The 23,918-nt window shown below is 42.1% G+C and overlaps 1 protein-coding gene across 7 annotated transcripts in view; it reads right to left on the bottom strand.

Moving 5' to 3' along the window:
• FOXP1 (forkhead box P1) overlaps positions 1-23,918 on the bottom strand; it is a 236,469-nt gene that overhangs the window by 72,857 nt on the left and 139,694 nt on the right. For 4 of the 7 annotated variants that reach the window (XM_068983065.1, XM_068983063.1, XM_068983069.1 and 1 more), the window contains 4 exons: positions 19,085-19,222; positions 17,961-18,047; positions 12,466-12,619; positions 6,894-7,098 (listed from right to left, as the gene is read on the bottom strand). In XM_068983065.1, the coding sequence (XP_068839166.1) occupies positions 6,894-7,098; positions 12,466-12,619; positions 17,961-18,047; positions 19,085-19,222 (584 nt within the window). The remainder of the gene's footprint in view (positions 1-6,893; positions 7,099-12,465; positions 12,620-17,960; positions 18,048-19,084; positions 19,223-23,918) is intronic. The other 3 variants (XM_068983067.1, XM_068983064.1, XM_068983070.1) reach the window with 2 other exon arrangements.

The following is a 23,918-nucleotide window of genomic DNA, read 5'->3' as shown; positions in this document are numbered from 1 at the left end:
ACAGCGCCTGTAGTTCAGGCCTCAGCAGACAGGCACAGGCACCTGACGGGACATGCTCAGCCTGCTTTCTACAGTCTCCACTGCTTGTCACCCGTGTCCTTGTCACCCGTGCCTTCCGTCTGTGCAAAAGGATTTACTGGGGGAGAAGAATGGGCTGCAGAGAAAGATGGAGGACTTCTCCCTAATTACTGCCCAAGAGACAGGCTGGCCCCAGGCTACCATCTTGGAAGGTTATGGCCTGACTCTGATCCCCAAACTGTATCCCCCGGAGGCTGTAACCCAGAGTCTGGGATGCAGTTCAGGTGGTTCTGATGAGCAGCCCACCTGGGAACCACCAGAATGTGGCTGCCACTGCAAGGACCTGAGACTTGGTGACACCCTACTTCTAGTCCCTACCTGGTCCCTAACTAGCTGTGTGACTCATGCAAGTTATACATTGCCCAGCAACGCAATCTGTACAAAGAAGACAGTAACCCACAGGGCTATTGTGAGGATAAAATGGGAAAAATCAAGATCAAGGCCTTTATCAAGGCCTTTATGTATTGTGACTGGCACAAAGTAATAGCTCAATAAATGATAGCTGGCTGAGCATCACCATCATATGCTAGTTTCTGATTCTTTCTAGCAGTAGCAGTATCTGTACTCTCTTGGCTCATACAAGAATAGCAAGCCACTAGTTCAGTGGACTGAAGATGTCTGGGAGAGTCATCAAAATCTGGATGAAAAATTGTCCTTTCCAGCAGAGTCAAAACCCAGGTGAACTGGGCATGCTACCTGCGCCGTTTCTCAAACCTGAATGGGCATGCCAAGGACTGCATTTTAACCCTGGGACTGGGTGAAAAAGCAGACCCTGACTCAGGAGGGCCAGGATAGGGCCTGAGACCCTGCATTTCTAATGAGCTCCCACATGATGCCAGAGTTGCAGGTCTACAGCCTCTGAGCAGTAAGAATTTAGGGCTTCTGCTGCTGTTTGCTGTTGTTCAGTCGCTTACTTGTGTCTGACTCTTTTGTGACCCATGGGCTGTTGCCCGCCAGGCTCCTCTGTCTATGGGATTCTCCAGGCAAGAATACAGGAGTGGGTTGCCATTTCCTTCTCCAGGGGATCTTCCTGACCCAGGGATCGAACCCTGCATCTCCTACACTGGCAGGTGATTATTTACCATGGAACCACCAGGGAAGCCTGAGAATTTAGGGTAGGTATGACAAAGAAACTTCCGTACCCCATCTCACACCAGTGGAATCCAAACCTTCAGGCCTAGGAAGATGTATGTTTTAACAAATACCTGTGATGTTATCATCGGGAAATCTGAAAAACGCTGGTTCAATGGGTAACGCTGGAGTTGGCCCGCTTTTTCTGTAAATGGCCAGGTGGTAAATATTTCACTCGTGGTGGGCCATATGCTTTCTGCTGTGACTACTCAAGCCAGCCATTGTAGTGTGTGAAAACAGCCACAGACTACATATCAATGAACAAGCCTCACTGTGTTCCAATAAAACTTTATTTACAAAATAAGAAGCTGGCCAGATTTGGCTGGTAGGTCATAAACTGCTGACCTCTGTAATATCAAATGCCTCAACTGTTGGCCAAAAAGTAGCCTGACACTTCTGAAGACAATCTGGGACAATTTGACTGCAGATTCACCAAGACAATTTAATGAGGACAGAAGATTTGGAGCTACTAGTTTGTTCAAGTGCTTCAAATCAAATGAAATATGAAAGAAATTACTTGATTTTCAAAGTACTAAAAAAAAAAAAGTCGACATGAGGAAGAGCTATTCAGAGTCATGGGAGCTAGAGCTTACTGTTTAAATGTCTGGCTCCAGAGGCCCTAAATATGAATATGAAAATATGCAAAAAGTTAAAGGCTTGTGTAACCGGAAGAGTTCTGAAAGCAAGCTTCTAGAATGTTAGCGAGGAAACCAAGAGCACAACTATTTATTCATCATCAGAGAATTTAGTTAAAAAATAAAAAAAGAAAAGAGAAATGAAACACCAGGCATGTCCACAACTCAGAGTTCCTTGCCTTTTAAAAACAGAGGGGCCAGTCAACATAAATGTTATTGTTATATAGTCAGATCAACGGCAATATGTCAAAAGGCCACAAATCGAAAACAGAGACTTTGTATCAAGCGAAAGTGTCTGGAAGTCCATGAGCCAAGCAAAAACCTTCAGGGGCTATTTGAAGGTGGCTGCCAGCTGAGAAGTGTGGAAACTGCGAGCAACTGAAATACGTGGGGCTGTGTCAATGAATGAGAAGGAAAAGGAAGGTATCTCCTGAGGACAGAAGGCAGGTCAGGCCTCAGAAAGAGAGAGGCTCCTCGACCTGGGTCACCTGAGGCTGTGACTGCAGCTTCAATCAAAGAAGAGGCTGCACAACCCAGGATCTCTCAGGAGTTTAAAGAAACGTTTCACCAAACGTTTAAGGAAACCCTGGAACAAATATTTAGAAGAGCTATGCATCTGAGACATATTCGAGTTATAAAACATCTACTAACGGTGGTTGAACTAAAAGCAAAAAGCTGGGAAGGATCAGAGAGAAGGGCTATCTCTGATACGGACTACAGAAGGACAGCTGAAGCAGAATAGAGACCAGATGATGTGTTCAATGAGGAAACCTAAGATTTATAAGACAGGAAGGAAAGTGTGCAGATCCTGCATGGGGTCCATTTTTGTTCTTTATGTGCTGTTTCAGACTGTAAATGATTTATATTTTGCAAATCCTCCCTACCCACCCTCCCTTTAAGAGAAGCTCAGGAACTACTTGTCTATCTTACACAGGAAACTCTGGGATTTCCCTTTAAATATGCTGATGTGCACACAGTAGGTAAGCCAATACACTGTTGAAGTGAATTTAAATCCAACTTAAAATTTCTTTTGGAGCACTGACTTTAATTTATCATAATTAAGTATTCACTTCTGTGCTGAATGGAGTCTCTTAAGTCCAGTTTTACAAACTAAAAGAGAGCCTTGAATTTGCATCTCAACTATGAGACTAACCAGTTCTATGACCCTAGGTCACTTATTTAATCTTAATGAACCAACTTCCTCATCTGGAAAATGGGTATAACAAACCCTGCTGCTTCCCAGTGGTCACATGGCTAAAACGAGACATCACTCCCAAGGCAAGAGTTTAGCCAGTTGCTTGGCACAGGGACAAAGAAGATTAAATGTGAGTTTTCTTCCCCTTCCCTAGTGCATCATAATATAATGTGATATTTAGAATTTTAATTCAGGCAATTACTTAAGTAGTAATTGCTATTTGTATTTACATAGCTGCTTTGATCCAGGAAGCTCAAAGGGCTTTACTAAATTTAGCATTTTAATAAATGTTTCATTTGCATGGCGTTGATTTTGTTTACCCACACCAAAACTCGGAATTTCTTAAAGCAAGATAGTCAGACAGTTGAGAAAAGCGAGATAATATCTTTGTGTTTACAGGTATCCCAGGTCGAAGTTCTGTCTATTTACCAAAGAAGTCAGGACGCCCTGGTCCTGCGGAATGAAATGACAGTAAGACATGGATGTGCCTGCCTTGCTCTGCAGCTGCCTAGCTCCTGCCTGAACTTCATCCCCCCTACACTTCTCTCAGGCCTGACAACAGAGCCCTGTCTACTGCACCAATGAATTTATATACATATATATATATATATATATATATAATCAGCACAATAAACATTTTTGAATTCTCGGAAGAAAATCAAAGCACAGAGTGCAGTGCCTGTGCTGAATTCTAATGATGCGGAAGGTCTGTGATCGCACTGGGACAGGATCTTAACAAGCCTTGATTTGAGCGCTGGCATCCGCCTCACAAATCACATGGGCAGCTCCTCCCCTAATGATGCTGAATATTGATACATGTCTCTACCCCGCACAACAGGGAAGTGGGTTTCTACTGGCAATCTTTACCAAAGTGTGTGTGTGTGTGTGTGTGCGCTTTTTTCTTCCCTTCTCTACACTCAAGGGTTTACCCTGAATGATTTAATTATAATTTTCCTTGTGTAAGACAAATTAAAGAGGAGAGTAGGAGTGTCGTGCCAAGCACATTATTTATCTCCTTAACAGATTGCAGCTCACCAAACCCCAGAGCTGCTGCAGCGGTGGCTGCTCACGGGAGCCCAAAGGATGCACGGGGGCAGGCAGCGGGGGGAGGAGCCTTCCACATGGCATGGAAATCCGACTTTGAAAAGCAAACCACAGCTCTCACAATGCTACCTTGGGCCCTATGAATTTCTGCACGGAGTACTCCCAACTCCTTTCAGAAAGAATTCTTAAAGCCGGTACCCGAAGATACAGCTCCAGGAGCAGCACTGGGGGTGGGGAATATTATGCAGAAACCAAGGGAGAGCTTCAAACGAGATATATTTCACAAACGCTCCTGGTGAGTAAGGGATGAACTTCTCAAAGGGACTCCTGAGACAAATGACAACTCATTGTGTAAGGGAGAACGCATTGCGAGAGGGATAACTTTTAAAAAAAACCATTTCCCACTATTTAAATAGCAATATCCCCCATGGGATTTTAAAGTAAACCATCAGATGGTAAAACCATAAAATACTCATTATTGAGTCCTTATATACAAAGCTGACTAATAATTCAATTTTTAGTGATCAATTCTGTAAGTTTGTAACTTTTTGACTTATCTTTAACCTAAGGTACTCTGCTCATCTCTCTTATTTGTCACATTCAGTTAAAATGTGGTTAGAATTTGATTCAGTCCAGCCATGCCTGGGAACCTACCACATAATATAAACTCAGAGGCCCCAGAGATTTAAGTAGCAGCATATAATTTCATAGTTGGTTCTTCTTTGCATGTACAGTTGGAGAAGTCAGCCTGTTTTTACATCCAGATTAATGCTCAGTGAAATCTGAATTCTTTCCTGATCCTTATTCTAACGTGGGCAGGTAGTACAATGAAGATTAAGCCCAACTTTTGTGCAGACACATAAGGACCATAAAACGAGAAATCCAACAAACTTATTCTCCTGGAATTAGACTGTCTCTGAGATCCATTTACTTTCAAATGCACCTTAAGACATGAAAAGAGCTATTCTCCTATTTGCCTCCTTGCTAATCTACTACCTGACTCCAGATATATAACCTTTTAGAATGAAACGGGGCACAGTGCATCTAGACAGGGAGAAACTCCTATGTCACAGGAAATCTGTGCAGGCTCCACAATGGCCGACAAGATCACAATAAATACTTTAAGTGCATCAGTTGGCATTTTTCACTGTATGGCCCCCTTCGCTACCTATGGATAAAGATGTAATTCAATTCCTTTGCTGTAAATGGACAGCATCAACCTCAGGACACCAAAAGCAAGTAGAGCAAAGGACGACAACGCAGAACTTTTTCTTTAAAATCTATCTAAGGTCTAGTGTTTCTTTCTTTTTTTTTAATTACAAAGGCATTCTAAGACCTTATACAGCAAGAGCTAAGACTGGTCTCCAGACATGCAAACCTATCCTCACTGGAAACAAAAGAAGTCACATTTGGTCCAATGTTTCCAAACTAATTTTTACTGTCAACCATTCTATTTTTCAAGCTCCTCTAAACCAGTAAGTTAAAAGCATCTTTTAGTTCTGCTGTGTCTGCCACAGAAACTCTAAAGTAATGTTAGAAGGACAGCTGCAAGCTTTGGCTAAAACATATATAATCTCATCTCCAAAAACCTCTCATGGAGTTTGGGTTTGAACATGATACACACACAACCAACACATACACAAATATTTAGATATTATTTTCTGTGATTACTAAGCTCTGAATCGATCAAGTACTGCTGGTATAAAGATATATATCTAATTAAATCAGTGGGCTTCATGTTCAACATTTTTAGAAACGTATGAAATTATATGTGTACTTGCTTAAGTGAAGAACATAATTAAAAAATCTTTCACTTGGTCCCCTTATAAAAAAACAAAAAAATTTGATTTTCCTGAGTGGGAATGACATTTGCTATCAACTACGACTTTTAGGGTCTTTTTTCTTCTGTGTGTGGACACTCTGCATACGAGCTACATAGGAAACAGGTTAAAAATACACAACAACAAAAAGTTTTATATATATTTTTTCTACTTTGAAAAAGCACTGAATAGTAGTATTAATGTTTCTGGGTGCTAAGGCATAATAATATGGATTCACAGCTTCCTTTTATTAGCACTGTCTGTTCACATGATGTATTTTGGATCTCTCAAAATACCTCAGCTTCAACTAACATCAAAGTGAAGCTCAGGGCAATTTAAAAATATAAAGTGTTAACTTCCAAACAGGAATATGGAAATTGAGTCAATGCTACAATACAGACCAGATAAAGTGGCTCTGTATGTCTGTGTGTGCATATATGTGGACCGCTTCCATCAGTCCATCCTACAAACCTTCACTGACAGTCTATTGAAAAAAAAAAACACAAAAACCCAAACCTAAACACTTTGGGGACACAACGGTGAAACAGATGGGCCCCCCGCCTTCAGGGAGGGAACTGCAGAGTAGTGTACATTTTATCTTTTCTCAAACTGGAATTCAACACAGCCTACAGTAGACGCTGCTATTTCCTTAGAAAGCACACAAAGACAAGGAAAGCACCTTGTATGCAGTGGACACTTGACAGAAAGAGGAGGCCTGGAAGACCACCTCATCCAAAAGAGAGATCGAAAGGCTGCCTGGGTTCCTAAGCTCAGGTTCCATCTACGTAAGTGCTAATTCCATGTTGAAAAGGTGACAATAATTAGATGCTTCACACCCACACCATACTGAATACATTCTTAAGTAATTATACGCACACTCCAGTCACATGGATCCAATTAGGGATCACCGAGATAGATACGGCGAGGAGAGGCCGCCCACCCCTCCGCCTTACAGCTAGCTTCGGACACATCTCAGATTTGCGTCCCTACCTTTCCCTTTTGGGAGTGTGGACTGACAGCTGTCCATTGGTAGAGGCATGTGGGTTCATTATTAAGGAGGTCTTGGAAGGTGCAGAGGAAGAGACACATGTCGTGGTCAGATCCAAACTGCTGTGATTGTTGCCCGTGGTTTCTTCTGTCGTATGAGCACTTGTCACTTCTTTCCAGAGCTGCTGCAGTTCTGTTGGAATCATGCCTGAAACAAACAAATTGGATAATTAAATCAATTAACAGCTAATTCCGTCCTCTTCAAACAGTAATTAAATCAAAGAGTCAGTAAACAAAGCCTAGTGTTAGGGTTTTTTTGGGGCATGCAGTTTTTTTTTTCCTTCCCTCTCAACTAAGGCAAATACGGTAGGAAGGAATGGGTCCTCCACCTGAAGTGCCCTCATCACACATAAAAGACTCCCATGAAAAGGATTCAGAACACAGCTATTTTTTGCAAAGACTGTATGCCTCCATCCAAACTGTTGTTTCTAGACCGCTGGGGTAAAAAAAAAAAAAAATGTAGATAGATGTTACTGTATTTTTAGACACAAAGAAGGGCTCAAAATAAATTTGTTCAACTGTACTATTATGACAACATGAACCACAAAATGAATAATTTTTGTGCTTAAGTCTTAAATGATGACAAATAGCTTTGTTATTAAATATAGTTTTTATTAATCACTTTTAGACATAAATTATGAATTCATATAGTCTTCCTGAAATGCTTTTCAACTTTTAACAGTCAAATTGATTATACTATGATTATTTCATTAACACACCTATCTTCCTCATTAATTTTGGTTTCTTGTACCACATGCTTAATTGATGGATGTGTCTACTGAAGAACTGTATAACTTTTTATACAAGTAACACTATTATTACTGTCATTTCTTAGATCCATGCTAATGAACCATTGCAGAATGAAATGAAAAAGTGAAAGAAACCTGAAGCAGTAAAGTTCTCTTGCTCTTTAAGGGGGTCACAATGGACATGAGTCTTGGGCAGTAAGTGTTACCTTGTTTTTTTTCCTCCCAAGAAGACATTCAATCAGTATGTCAATCTCACTAATGTGGGGACGAAGCCTTTATTCTGGAGGCATGCCTCTACAGCCCAGGATTTCCAAATCTGACCTCAAGGCATATTCTAGCGCATACACACACAGAAGAAACCATGTTCTGAACGGCAACTGACAACCACCACCTGAGAGGACAACTTGGAAGAAATCACCAACCCTTGACATCACAAGGCAATGCCACATTAGAACTGGACGTCTGGATCTCAGTTCATTGTTTCAATGAACTGGAACTGAGCTCTCCTAGGAAGCCTGCCATTTTCTGACTATATCGCAGGAACTGAAACAGGCATGTTTCTGACCAAACCTAAGGTACTGAATTCAAAAAGAAGGCTGTGTGCATTATATTCATTTGAAACACATAATAAAAAATGCCAAGGTCTAAATTTAATTTATTTTTGTCATTTAGAATACAATGGATAGATAATCATCTCAACGTGATCAGCCAAACATCTTTACTTTGCTAAACTGTTAAAGATTTTAATTATGCTAGCATTGGAGAGCACTGGTCTAATGAGGCGATGGACTCCAGAGAATCCGAGTGGTTAAGAACTGTGAAATGAGTCTGATAGGATTTTTTTATATTCACCGTGGATCGTTTGCATATCAAAGAGGAGTAAATTATTGCACAGCAGACCAATAACCTTCCCCGCCTTTCTGAGAGGAGCGTTAACAAAAACAGTTGGTCTCTCCTAACGGTTCTCCAAGAAAATGTTCAAACGCTTGAGTCTCTGCAATTAATATATATTATAAAAGAGGCCTCAAATGATACATTAAGTGGTCAGATATTCTTTGAATGCGTCGACAGCCAAGTCAGTTTTCTTCTTCCTTCATAAAAATCAAATGCCAATTATATTTTGATGGATTTTGTCCCAAATGAGCATTTAGTTATTAGGCATATTCAATTATTACTTGTCCCCTGAAATTAAACCTCGGAGGCAAATTAAACAAAGGGAAAGGTCACCACACAATCCTGTGTCCAGTTCTGCTGCATCTTGGCTATTTTTTTCCAACACCTAGTGAGGTGATGTGCAGGGTGGGTTGGTAGCTAACAGGCCGCCACTGATGTCTGCACACCAGCAATTACCTGGGAAGATGTCTGACCCTCGGATCACTGTTTATTCAGTTGAAACAATAGTGAATAGGCTTGTCTGTGGATGATGGCACACTGATATAAAGCCACATAAGTCAACACCCAGTTTTACTTTCTGGGGAGTAAAAACACACAAAAAGAACAAGCTGCCTAGTTTTTCAACTCAAACTAATTGATTTCTGGGTTAAGGTGCATGGGAGGTGGGTTTCTAACCACTGCGTTAACACTTTCCCTCTGATAGAAGCAGCACTTTGAAGCTGTTTCAAAAGTAAGCTGTTTATCCAGCAAATAAAGACAGAGAGAAATGCCCTGTTATACTTGTTAGGCCCACAGTGCACATTAATGTTTCTCTCCTCTCCTTCTAGTCCAATGGGCTAGCAAATCAGTTTCTTCATCCACAGGGAGAAATGGTAAATAAAATAGTAACTCACTGACTGACAACAAGGTATCCTTCTGGGTCAAATTTCAGTGTGATAATTATGGTGAAGAACATTCGCATCAGACTCACAGAAAGGCAGTCAAATCGGTCTCTTCCATCAATGTTACACCTTGTTAGTGATGTTAAACTGTTACTTCGGTGAATAGTATCTACCAAAGGATGCTGTTATTTGACAACTGAGATCTCATGATAGAATTAAGACAGATAAAAGGTAAGCTAGTCACTCATCAGACTGAAGGGACATCAAATGTCCAGAAAGCATGCATTTTTTCCAAAATGGTAGATAGCAATAATAGTCCCAAGTTAAACAAATCCATTAACAGGTACATCGGCAGGCATGCTAATTTTCTTCCAACTGTAGTTTATATTTAAAAAAAATTAAGAAGTCAGAATGATATTAAAGGTGTATTTCTTTATGGAATTACAGGTGCTGAGGAAGACGATATGACTAAAGCCATCAGGGGGAAAATAGACATGCTAATAATACAAAACAGGGAGAAGGCCCTCCAACAGCCCTAAAAACATTTTACAAAAAAAAAAAAGGTCCTTTCGTTTCATAACCTAAAACCTCCAAGGTAAAAAAAGAGTCTTCAAAATATTACTCTCTGTCTCTTCCAATACTGTGATATTTACATGCACGTTTAAGGCAACTTAGCCAAGACCATGCAGGGATGTAAAAGAATCATGGTGAGTACATTCTGAAGTGAGCATTACTAGCATTTTAACACATACACCCTGTGCCTGCCTACATGTCTTTTTCCAGGACAACTGGCCCCTTCATTATAAAAGAAAGTGCAGACACAGGTTTAAAAAATGTATGTTGTGGGGACAGTTGACAGATTACTGTTCACGGAACTCAATTTTACAATCCCAGGTATCACTGGCTCTAAAACAAACAGAGTTGATCAACCTTTTTTTGTCCTTGTACCTCCATACCCAGGTGACCATGTTCAAGCAAGCAGAAAGTTGATTTAAACCTCATAATGACATCAGTTTTAAGTCATCATCTCTCTGATAGAAAAAAAAAAGACTGTGTTGTAGTCCAACATGACTGAATTCTCCAGCTACTTTGGGCAAGGGGGTAGGGGACACAAAACCAGCATTTTGATTCCAAGAGAGATGGCTATGACATGGGTGATTCATTTCACTAGGAGAAATGTTTATATTTGCATTTATGCATTTTGGGCACACATAAAGACACCCCCTTAGACTATAAATATGCATCTTCTTAATGTTGCGGGGGCTAAAGCGTTAGAGCCGACTGCTAAGCATATCAATCAATGCCATGACTAGTGAATTACCTACCGGTGTCTCTGATATGTTACTGCAGAGATTACACTTCATGCATCACCACATTCATTTCTTTCACATTACATGTGAGCTTGTCTTGTCACTGCCCAATTGCCCTCTTTTGGACAGCTTAACTGATGGACTATAACAATGAACCTTAGTGAGCACACTTAATAGTATAGGAGCGGTAGGAAAAGATGAGCGAGGTAGAAGCGGAGTCCAGTGGGTGTGTCAGCCCAGCCGGCGATGTTGCCGACAGTAAATACAAAGATGTAATTAATGCATGTTATAACATTTTGCAAGCACAAAAGTGCATTAGCCCATGTGTCCTTTCCCCCGCCCACCCCCACCCTGGCACTGCTCAGTTACCAAGTCTTCTATTTTGACAGCAATGGCAATATTGATTATATATTGTGTGGATGAGCAGTAATAGCAGGAGGAGGAGGGGAGTTGAGAGGGAAGTTAAAGGAAGAAAATGTCCTGGGCTCAGCATTAAGACATAAAGAAAACTCAAAGAACCTTAGGAGGGACACAAGTTGGTTGTGGGTGACTCAAGAGACTCGAGGCAGATATGACTCACTGGCCCCACCTGACACCAAAAGTTACTGAACACATGGCCATGCCTTCAGCATCAAGAGGGGAGAAAGAGTTTTCATATTTTGAACTGTCTTTGTAACGCACCTGAATCCAAGACACCAAAGGTTTTAGCTACCAGTCTTGAAGGCACCACAAACACATACACCCGAGTCTACCATGGGCCTTGAAGAGGCAAATGAAATCCACTGTGCCAAGTACAGGATGGAGGACCTGTATTTCAAAACACAGCATGACTCTTTCTTCTTTCCTTCCCTCCTTCCTTTCCTTCTGGCTGGTCCTGAATAATTCATTTGTGTATCACATTGCCCACGTGAAAGTTAGATTTGCTTCAACCCAGAGGGATGTCCTAAGAACAGCAAAAGTACTCATTTCTGTCTGGAGGGCAACATCCATTGAAAGAACATGTCAGTGGCTTGTCCAAAGAAATTTCTAAATCCCTGAAATCTCACTCCTTTTCAAAGAGCTCCAATTCTCAAAAAAGAGCTGGAGATGGACAGGCTGCCTGTTCTAATGGGTGCAGAATCAACTTGCTCAGAAACCAACAATCAAGTGAATGCAAAAGAGAGAGATTCCAACAGAAAACCCCCTTGGCTTCTGTAACAGCAAGAGATGAATCACAATTGTTTACCTGAATTTCTCCCTAGATGTTAAAGAGAGACATTTCAAAGGCATTACTACAATTTAAAACAGAGCAAGTTACAGGATGTACAATGTATCTTAAAATGACTAACGAAAGCCTTCAAGAAAATGTATTTGTGATTCCAACCCGAAAATGTGAGATCTGATTAAAATGCTCCCTAAGACAGAGCAGTACTGCCTTCTCTCCTGCAACATTCGGATCCTGTGACATTGGCGAAGCCTGCAGACCACCCTAGGTTGTCATCTTGGCGCTCACAAGCCCTCCGGCTTCTGGAAGGGTCCATCACTGTTACCTGAGCTGGTTTTGCCTCTGAGTGTGCATCTGCGTGTTTTAAACAAACAATCTCCTTCATGATGAGCTGGAAGGAGACCCCACTCCCCCTGCGCCCCCATCACTGCCCCAGAGTCTTGAGAGACCAATGCCTTTTGCATCATCAATGCTTACCTTGAGTGAGAGGTTGGAGGGGAAGGGCGGGCTGCCCTGGCTGGATGGTTAGAAGGCCCTGGCGCTGCAAAGACAGGAGGTGTTGCTGCTGTAACTGCTGCATCTGTAAAAGTTGCTGCTGGAAAGCCAACTGCTGGGTAGCCACCTGCTGTTGCTGAAAGAAATCAGGCAGGGGAAAAAAAAAAAAAAAAAAAGAAAGGAATGAGATGGCCACTGCCCAGGGAAGGCGAAATGGATGGTGGTCTTCAAACACCCTGTCGTCAGCCAGGACTGAGAGTGGTCACCAGAGCTTCGTGGAAGGCTCGGGCTCAAGGCTGCCTTCAAGGGGACCTCTGCAGAGGAACGAGGGGGTGGGTGGAGGCCCTTTCTCCTGCTAGCTCCCACAGAAAGACAATTTGCCAATCTAGGCAGTTTTTCCTGCGGTTGGAAAGGCCTGAATTTTTGCAGTCAGAATGCGGACTTCTAGACTCTGAAACCTGTAATGAGGCACATGAGAAGTCCGGTTTCACCACTCGAGGTCTAGAGGGATTTGAACCCTGAACCCTGAGGTGTGAAGGAGCAAGCTGCCTCTGTCCTGCCTGCACAGGGAGAAGCTTTTAACTACTCTGTTTATCACTTCTGACATAAATAAATGAGAAAAAATCAGACCTTTGAAGAAGAAAAACTTCATCTAATATTGTTAATTAGCCATGACAAACGATGAAATAACATTGTAAATCTTTCATAGAAACAGCCACTAGATTTTAATTACACACATTCATAATTTAGCAAACAACATCGCACTCGGCTGTGAGTGCTTAATATGAAGGACACTTTAAGCTGCAGATGCCTTCGCTTGGCTTGAGTTTCAGAAACCAACCCCAAGGTCTGCTGGCTGGTCGTGCTTCCCTACCTGCTTTGTTCTTGAAAAGAAGGGGCTCTGCGATATGATAAATATCTTTCTGTTGATTGGACAATGACAGGAGGAAAACTTTTGTTGTGTAAAACATCAATACATCATTCCTGTGTTTAGCAGGCCTTGCTCCAGCCAAAAAAATTAATGTAGATTTCCTCAGTAATTATCTGAGTGATAGAAAGATAATACAGTGCAGTATTACAATAAATAGAAGGAAATTATCTAATATCCTTAATCTGTGAGGAATCAAATCGAGGTGGAGGTCTTAGCCACATTATGGCTAACAATTATGAAAGAAAAATTAACCCTTCTTGGGGAAGGGAGTTCTGGAACCAGGAAAGAAAAAGAAAGGAAAAAGGTTCTTTAAGAAAAGCCACAAGATTTGTTTTCCTGATTCTGAGTATTATTCAAAACATGAGAGAGACATTCCCAACCAAGAGGACTACAGAACCCTTTCAGAGCCTCTCATAACTACACTTTACAAACAACTGCATTCACTTACCCTAACACATGACCTTGATCTGATACATCCATAAAATGGTATATATACCAAGACCTTCTGATGCAAAGTTCAAAGGAGGAGAAACAGAGCGGTTTCCTTTTGGTCTCCATGTAGTTTATTTTACAGTAAAAACCATCATTCTCATATTAGCAACCAATTTCAGACTTACTACCATGCCACTGAGAAAGTTAATTGAGTTTCACTCCAAAAAACAAATTCTATACCACTAACAACAAAAATTTAAATAAATTCAAATGAAAAGCCAGTGTTTTCATTTGAAGAACAGCATGCATAAAATGATCCAATTGTTTTCACCCCTTCCCAAGTTATCACATTAATGTAAAACCCAATGATAGTTATATTCATGTCAAAATGATTTTTTCACTTCTTCAACAGATACTAATTCATGATGCTTTTAAAAAAGGTGGGGGAGGGGAGGAAGAGAAGCAAAAACAACATGGGTACAAGATCAGGGATTCAGCTCTTGTTGAAGTAGAAAATCATGGGGCGGGGGGTGCCGGGGTCTGGGGAGGGTGTTTCCTGTCTTACTGTAAATGAAATGTTTAGAAATTCTGTATTTATATAAAATGACTGATGGCTGCTCTGTTGTCTCTGTGGCCATCCCTAGGAAAAGCTCATGAGAGCTGTCCGCGTTTGAAAAGCCAGGATATAAAAGTATACAAGGCCCATTGTCCAAAGAAAGAATTTAAAAGCAACACTGGTTGCCAAACTGTGCTCCCCACCCAGTTACCAAACACAGGATACGAGCCGTTTGTTTACTTCTCACAATTGAATGCATACAAAAAAGGTCTCCGTGCAGTCCCCTGGACAGGTCAGTAGTCAGTGTTAAAATGCTAAAATGCCCTGATAAACCTTGCATTTCGGATCCCCTCCCTAGAGCTGCAGTCAAAGGTCTGTTTTCCTTTCTTCGGCTCCTCCCTACCGCCTAACATAAACTGTCATAACTACCCAGGACAAACGGCCCTTTTAAAACAATCAACTTAGCCTACCTCACCCGCACAGGATGGGCTCTTTTTTTGTGGCCTGACTTAAAATTAACTCTGCCTTCACTTTTCCACACCCGTCCTGTCAAATAGTAATGAGCCGTCACCTAAGAACTAGCTGGATGGGGCTTACGGAGCGCCCATCTTCCCAAGAAGGTCTCAGGTCTGAACTCAACAACTCGAGGCAACTTCAGGAAAAAAGAGACTAAAGTATGTTGTTCTGGCCCAGGATCAAGTATCTTACTGCAGAGGTGATCAAAAGAGGGAAAAGGCGGGGAGAGGGTGGCTGACGATTCAAAATTATGAGCCACTAATGACTGGGGATTCAGTAAATTAATACACTTGTTCCATCTGTCAACATCCAAGTTCAAACCTTGTTAAAATCCTAACCAGCAGTCCACATCATGAAATTACTACCATGTGACTCTACTTCATGGTAGCACAAAAGGACCACCACCGGCATAGTAATTTCAGGAGGCTCCCCCCTTACCTGGGGGACGTAAGGATCGCCTGGTCACTGTTCCAACAAGACTTGGTAACATTCAGTGGTGCCGTGAACACACCAGTAGAATCCAAGGGGACGTGCTGTAGGTCTGGGCCCAGCCACCCCTCAGGATGTGAAGGCAACATCACCTTTACCATCAAAACGGACGGCAAAGTGTGACCACAACAAACCCAGTGGCCTGGAGATGCTGAACACTATTACTCATGTAACCACCGTCCCCTGGTTCAGACACAGAGCGGCCCCCTTTTCTCCCCCACCCCCGCTCCCAAATTCCAACACCACCAGCCTGTCTGTGTGCCCGAGATGCCCCCTTCCCTTTCTGAAGGCAGCAATTTGGGCGAGTTAACTTTTATCCTTCCTTCTGCTGTGTAACTTTCGCCTTTGCATTTCTTTATCTGCCCTCTGAGCTCATCTGAACTTTCATGTTCTCCCAGCATGCAGACGTGCATTCCAAACTATGTCTAACAGACCAAGTAAGAGGTTAATAAGAAGTGGCAACAGAAAGGAAAAACACAATCCCTGGTAACTGATAAGAATGACAGTGCGGCCCTTTTTTGTTTGTCTTCAAATATAGAGTTAAAGATCTTTAAAAAACTAAATTTTGATGCCTTTGAAAAGAAAGAAGCACAAAATAACAACAGGGGGTTATTGCCTGAGAGCCACAGGGGAGAAACTCCATAATTCTTATTCTCCCTTTTGAAGGCTGTTAGAAATCTGATTCAAAAAAGCAACAGCAGAAGGGGAAACCTCTTGAGGCTGTAACCATTTCCTGTGATCATGCATAATGTGCTTCAAAAGTGGGTTTTTACCAATTCTGTTGATCAATTGCACCTCCTTCATATCCCTTCTTTTTTCTGCTGTGTTTACATCTGATGTGACTCCGTGACAAGCACTGTCTGAGACTGTGAAACAGGCCTGTCATGTTGATTTATGGGCGCATCAAACCACAACTTGTCCAAACTGAAGCTCGCAGTTCATTAATTAGAGAGTTGTGACTTTGAAGTCAGCTTTCAGACTGTGGTTTTTAACATTTGGCTTAATTTATATGCTCTTGAATGTGGATCTCTAAGGAAAAAACTGAAATTCCCTTCTTGTCTTTGAACTTCTTTTGACCGCACAATAATCATTTCTTTGTCCAGAGTGATGCCTGCAATCCCAGAGTCATTAACGCGCATTGAACTGCCACTGATGAGTAAGCCCTACTGAATTAGAAAAACAGCCAGCAAAACAAAGCTGAGAGCCTTCTGCACAGTGATATCTCACAATTACATGCCTTCCCTCCCTGTGCCATTTCCATTTTAATTACTGTTAGTCCTTTAGATTTACATTTTAGACACTTTTTAATCTGTTCCCTTTTTTATTATGGCAGCACCCGGTAGCGCGCCACCGTACTTAAGGTTGTGTCAGCAGTTTCATTAAAACACCTCCTCCCCTTCAGCCCCAAACTGCCCCTACTCTGCAGGGGTTTCCATCCAGGCTGCTAACCAGGACTCCAGGGTGAACCCTTGGCAGGGCAAGGAAAACGCACCCAGTTTGTGCAGAGCGAGGAAGCGGCACAGTGAGAACAGCTGGGTCATTCCCAGCGTGCGAAAACAGGCGTTTCCAGGCACCCGCGCTCCTGAGACGGCCAGGGACAGAGTCACCTGGCAGGACTCCTTCTAAGCTGAAGGCAGGGGCTGCCTGCTGCAGGCCAGCAAAGAAGCTGTTCAGTGGGACTGGGAGCTGTTTACCAAGCTCTGCATTGTCATTCCGAGGAGAATACTCAAATGCAAAGAATTTCAGTCCACCGTGAAAACATGCAGATAAGTGACATTGGATAACTTTGAAATGGGAAGAGAGATGTCACGATAACACACACATGCCCAGAGGTACTCCCCCATCTGACCAAGCCTCGGCCACACTGAGTCGCATAGAAGGTGGGACAGAAACCCTGCCTGGGAAGGTCTTCCCTTCTGCTGAGAGAATACTGTTACCTAACTGGGCAGTAGGCACACGTGATCACTTTGCCCACTTACAAAGGCCTGCATACACAGAAGCTATCGCAATACACAAGTTCTTCTCGGACAGACACAAACACTCCAAGCCTGCCATTAGCAATTATGATCCATGCAACTTGGAAGAAGTTGTTCAACAAAGATGGGGTGTTCTGAACCCTGCTCTAACTTTTGGCATAAGGGATTTTTTTTCTGAAGGCAAAAGCCATCACCAACACCCAAACTCTTGGAGCTGGGAGAAGAAAAATCAAGTGTGCGCCCAGGTAAAATTTTACTGGGAGCACTTCACCTCCCCTACCTAGATCTCAGCTCAGGGGTGCATTTGCAAAAGTCACCCTAAAGGTTTGGCCCAACCTCCTCTTCCCAGCGCCCATACGAGGTACACCTGTAGCAGTGTTCAAAAATACGTGGCAGCCAGCGAGCAGAACCCAGAAAAATCTGAAAGAAAACAGGACAATAACTCTCAGTCTGAAAGCTGAGAACCGATAGAGTCAGCTCAGTTGTGCAATCATTTAAAAGATGAATGACAGTTTAATAGCCACGAGATAGTCCTCTGGGATCTGTGGTTTGAAAGTAAAATATGTATTGTCGGTACCTCTTTAGGCTGTTTTCCAGCATGTTGTTGTAAAAGTTGAAGCTGCAACTGTTCCTGTTGTTTTTTATAAAACTCTTGAAGCTGCTGCTACAAAGGAAAAAGAGGACGGTAAGTAACAGAGGGCAGTGCCAAGCCACTGTCCCTTTCGGTGCCATACACAAACTGTGATTTGAAAAATAGCATCCTTTTATCTGTAATGGCCTGACCTTTAGTTTGAAACTCAACAATAAATTTCAGTGCATGCTGACTCTTCTTGGCATTATTGTTTGAAAAGTAATCTCCAAAATGAACTGATGAAAAACATACCATTTTTCTACACAAACTAATTAAAAGAAGGCAAGGAATGACCTTTGATTGTACAACAAAGCTAAAGCGCCCTTGCTGAGGGAGTCTGGTGACTCTCTGCTGCAGATTGTGCATGCTCAGTGTCAGGCTTGGGCGGTGCTGGGGGCTGTTCAGTGTGGACATCTCCGTGTGGCCAGTTTCCTCTGCCTCCGGTCCCCACCACCTTGCCTCAGCAGCTCCCATCGCTATGGTCCCGAATCCCCGCTATCTGGTTCAGGGGTCCATCAGAGCAGACTATGAGGTCCGCATGGCACCATGGCAGCCAGAAGCTTATTTCAGCATCAGCAGACACAAAAAGGGTGAAACCAACCGTGCACCTGACAATTAACAAACTCCAAGATGTTTCCTGATGTTGAAAAGTTCTGTATGCTTCTGAGTTGAAATGGGGACTTCGAGAGCTGTCACATTCAAACCTGCTCCTGACATGCTCTCGTTTTGCTTTGATTCGCATCATTTAGAAGCCTCTGGGCTTACCAAATAAAAGAGCGCAAAGCCCCCTAAGCCGAAAAGATCTTACTTCTACCAAGTCCAATTATAGCCCTAATCTCAGTCCATCGGGTACTCTCCTGGCCCAAACCCTCGCGGCTTTGGCAGGGTCCCTCTCTTTCAAGGATGCAAATGCAGTTGATCACCCAGGGACCAGCGTACATCCTGCCCCACCCGCCTCGCTCTGCTTACTGCTTCAATGGGCAAAGGAGCTGCTCAGGTGAGGGCAAGTATGAATGGAGGGGTGGGGCCCTGGAGGCATGGGATGCTGGGGAAGGAGGAAGGACCATTACCTGTTGAAGCATGAGGGCCTGCTGCTGCTGGAGGAGAACCTGGAGCTGCTGAGGGCTCAGCACTTGCTGCTGGAGAATCTGCTGCATTTGCTGGGGAGTGATAACTTGAGGTGTCATCATAGCCACTGACACGGGAACCTAGAACGTTAACGAAGGATAAATAGGAAGCCAGGAAATCGCACACCCACAGCACTCAGCCTTCCACGTTCAGTGACAGACTGTCTTCAGCCTGCTTAGAGGACTGACCCATTTCCCATATGCGATTCATCTGTCCAAAGGGGATGCAGCCACAAAGTCTAATCAATCAAGTAGTGGATTTCAAATAAAGAAAAATAAAACAAAACCTTGCAGCCACTGACAAGCGTTCCTGAGAGTTTGGTAAGCAAACAAGGAGTAAAAGCTTAATACAAGCTACCTGGAGCTAAGGTTGGTGTGATGTCAGTTGCTTAATGAGTTCTTGGTCATAGTGAGATATAGGAAGTTAACACCAACTTGAATTTTAGGGAAGAAGTTTAACGGGAACCAATATTTTCCCAGCTGGAGCCAATACAATCAGTCCGCTGTGGACAGTTATTCTGAGAGCAGTCCATGAACACCGAGTCCTATGGACGGCTGAACCTTGGAGGCACCTTGCGAACTGCAACACAGACCCTCCGTCTGATGCCTTTGCCCTTCCCTGTTCACCCAGCACACAGATGTCTCAATTCTTTCATGGTGTAAAAGCCGCTTTCCATGACATTTCAGTGACAAACAGCTACAGTGATGAACTCGATAGCATTTCATATTTGCAACTGTTAACACGTTTCTGCACGGGCATCTCTGCAAGGAACCTGCACGCTGTATCTGAAAGGATGATGTCTTGTTCAGATAAAACACTGACATTAAAATGACAGGCTGTCTTGGCCAAGGTTACACAAATTGTATTCAAGCGGATACCTAATGACAATGCTATGAATTCTGCAAGCTTTCTAGAATGTAATTTAGCTATTCAAAATAATCACTGCACTTGTGTTTAATTTGCAGACTACATGAGAACCATTTTGTCAGGCCCCGTAATACAAGAAGACTATTTCATGAAAAATTATCCCCCCCCCAAATAAAAAGATAAGGAAAGGGGGAAAAAAATGAAAGAAAAGACAAAACCTGTATGTCTTCGAACAGTAATATTTAAGCATCTTACTTTTCTTTGGTTTCTAATCAAACCTGTGACAGCAAGAAGCTAGAAGCAGTAAAGGATATACTCTGTTAAAAAGGATCTGCTGTCATCTCATGTATTACAATAAAAGGGAATAATAACATGTTTTGCACTTTGCCTGTGTGCCACTTAAAAAAAAAAAATCCAGCAGACAATAGCTGATCAGAAGATAAAAGAATTAAAAAAATCTTTCAGGAGAGCAGTAAGCAAAAGGGAGAAATGCAGTATTAATTTTATGTAACATAATGTCTTAATATGCAGTTTATCTTGACTTTTTCACATGATTTGTCCTGTCATTTGCATAGCGAGCTCTCATTCCTAATTTCACAGTCATTATGCACTGATGTCCCGATTTCTCAGCATCACTAATTTTGATGAACTAAAAATGGTTCCTGAAGGTCAGATTCATATACAGTGAACAGCCTCCACTGTTGTTGTGGGCATGTTTTGTGTGGGGGGACGTTTATGTGCAAGTCTCTCATTGTTTGGAAAACACTAGCTGGAACATTTGAAAATTTTCATTAACCCAAGTCTGGAAGGTCATCATCAAATTCTTCCTATTGCAGTGGCCTTTTAAGTGTAGCTGTAGATACACTGTAATTTAAAACAGATGGGCATGTCTGAATATTTTTATATGCAAACAGGGACAGATGTATATGAATGGATAAATTATCCTTTTAAAAAGATACTCCGCCGCACGAAATATCACCAATGATGAGAACAGTGAACTTGCATTTAATCTAGGACAAACACCAAGAAGACATTATCCAAACATCTAACCATCTAGAAATTAATTCCAATTAGTTGACTCTGTCTTCATACAGGAGAAACTTTCTGAATGCTTCAATCTGTATTGGGTGCCAATCACTATCTTTTGAGCAGCGAAAGCCAACATATCACGATGGAAGTTTACTTTTCCTTGAGAGTTGCATCATCACACAGGGAGGTTTGATTAAGCAAACAAAAGAACCATGTTTAAGGTTTCTTTTTTTCCTCCTGCATTTCTTGGATGATATACAAAATAAATATTCTTGAGCCAAATTTCTGATGGTGATGAACAGGAAAATAGACAGGAACAGGGTGGTGTAAGATCGAAGCTGGTGATGCACGAGAAATTAACAGTGTTGTAACAGAAACCACCATAGACAGCCTCGTGCTCACAATTTTTAAAGTGACTGTGGAAAACCTATGTTAGAAATGGGCACCAGAGAACTTTTGGGGGTGACAGAAGAGTCAGCGATCCTGGTTGGTTTGGTGGTCACAGAGGTGGATATAATTGCCAAAATCCTTCCAACTGTCTACTTAAATACACTTTATCATATGTAAATTATGCTTCAACAAAACAGATCTAAAGTTTAAAAAAGGACTTATGCTCACAGATAATTTTTAAAACCCCATATACAGTCAACAGTTTAAATCTCCTTTCCCCAGAGTTATTTATTCAATATCCATAGTCATGTTACAGAACAGTAAAATGATCTTGAGGCTCCCCTTCTTTTTCCCCCGTGGACATCTCCATGGAGGTGGTGACGAATAATCAAACGCTTAAAGCAGCAGACACAGCCAAAGGAGGGAAAGGGGCGAGAAGCCTGAGTAATCCTCCAGCCTGGTGACAGGTCTCTGAATGAGCAGAAGTGGGCTATCAGATCCTGGTGGCCTCAGCTCTGCTTTTACATCTGAAACCACATTTTCACACCAGTTAACGCTGACCTTCCAGAGTGGGCTCAAGCTTCATTTATAAACGTAATGAAACTGCGACTTTCCCCCAAAGTTTCTCCTCCAACATGTCATGAAAATCAGTTATGGAAAGCTTTCACAAACATAGCCAAATGAACCAGAAACCATTGTGGGGTGGAAAAGGAAAAGAGGAAGAAATCTGAACACAGTGTGAGGCTTTAAATAGTTAAGAATTATAGCCTACACATTCACTGCCTTAGCTCTCGATGTCCAACTTTTTCACGTAGCTAGTCCCTACTAATACTGGGAATCAAAGGGCATGCAGTACCAGCGAGAGGCTATTACAGCCCACACTTTATTGCCCATTACTACTGAGGTCATTAGCGGCAAGAGTGATTGTACTGGTCTTAACCTATTGATCACTGTAACTACTATCATTTAATCCTGTGTTGAATGTCTGGAAAGCAGCTAAAGGCACACAAGAGAGAGTGCTTCAGCATTGAGAAATATGGCCAAGGCTTCGAAATTACACTTTGATTCATAAAATCTAGCCACTGGTTTAAATCAATAGTATTTAAAACAGTCATGTGAGTTTTTAACTACAGCGCTCTAGTATTTATGAGCTCCTCTTTCAGAGTATTCAGTCAAAACTAAACACCCCCCCACCAATTCCATGCATCTACCTTACCCTCCTTGAGATAAAAACATTAATTTCTGAGGTTTGTGTGCTACAGGGCTCATGCCTTAACTAGGAGCTCAAGCTAATTCTTGATTTCTTTCTCAAATGACAGTTTAAACGTAATGCAAAAAAAAAAAATAAGTATCCCCGATACTGTAACTACCTTAACTCTTTGAGTATATAGAAATGAGTATGTTTTATGAGTTAACAATGAATCATAGAAGGCAATTTATGAAGAACGAGAATGATTCCGTCTAGCTGCCTTCAGGGATCAGAAATTCAAATTAAACTTCTGGCAGACATTTAAAGAATGCTAGCATACAAAACTGAATTTAAAACACACACGCACACACACACACACACACACACACACACACACACACAGAGTTAACACTCTTTAGTTGAGTTTCAAGAGGAAGTCAGGAATTAAAAACAAAAATTGCTTGATACACTGCTGACTGATAGCAACCGGGTGTGGCCCGGCCCAGGTGCGCACAAACCTGCGAGCATGGCAGCCTGACAGCTGTGCCGCCATTGGGGCGCTGGGGGCGCGCCTGCTGCTGCCTCCCCACCCCGTTCTCGGCACCAACAAGTGGATGGGTAAAAGCCCATCCACTGCTGTGCAAACTCTCCCTGATACAGTTTTCTTTTACTTCCAAATGGCTTTATAGCAGCTGAACGCTAGAAGACCACTGAAACAATCTGGCTTATTTTTCCCCTGCACCCTCAATGGGCAAAGGCAGGTGAGTGGGAAGGGGATAGTGTAAAAAGCAAACAAATAAATAAAACACCCGCAGAAACAATACTTTATTTCTAATCCCAGAGACAATTGGAGGAATTGGGTGGGAGGGGAGATGACACAATATAAATACTGAAAATAACATGTCATCTTTTTTCTTCCTTTCTCTTTAGTTTATACTCAGTGTTAACTCTAAGCAAATGCTGCCAGGTATAAATAAATACACAGAGATCTTGGACATGAGCATATTCTCATAACTGCTATGGCTACAAATAATGCAAATGTAAAGATACACACATTTAAAATACTGTTGTATTTCCATTTCTCTGGATTAAGAATTTAGAAACTGGTTTTCATCTCTGGTTATTCACTTCATGGATGTCCCAAGGAACTGAAGTCCTTTCCAGATCTCAGGCTCTACCTGGATGATAACTGACGAGGTTAGGCAGTGTTACTTGGCTCATCAAGTAAGAGCAAAATGAATTAAATTAGAATGCTCCACAACATCAAAGCAGAACCAAAGAAAATGGCTCCCCATGCAAAA

Source organism: Capricornis sumatraensis, chromosome 10 (genome assembly GCF_032405125.1).
Source record: "Capricornis sumatraensis isolate serow.1 chromosome 10, serow.2, whole genome shotgun sequence".
NCBI lineage: Eukaryota > Metazoa > Chordata > Mammalia > Artiodactyla > Bovidae > Capricornis > Capricornis sumatraensis.
The sequence above is the reverse complement of the archived record's forward strand: the minus strand, read 5'-3'. Positions and strand labels throughout refer to the sequence as shown.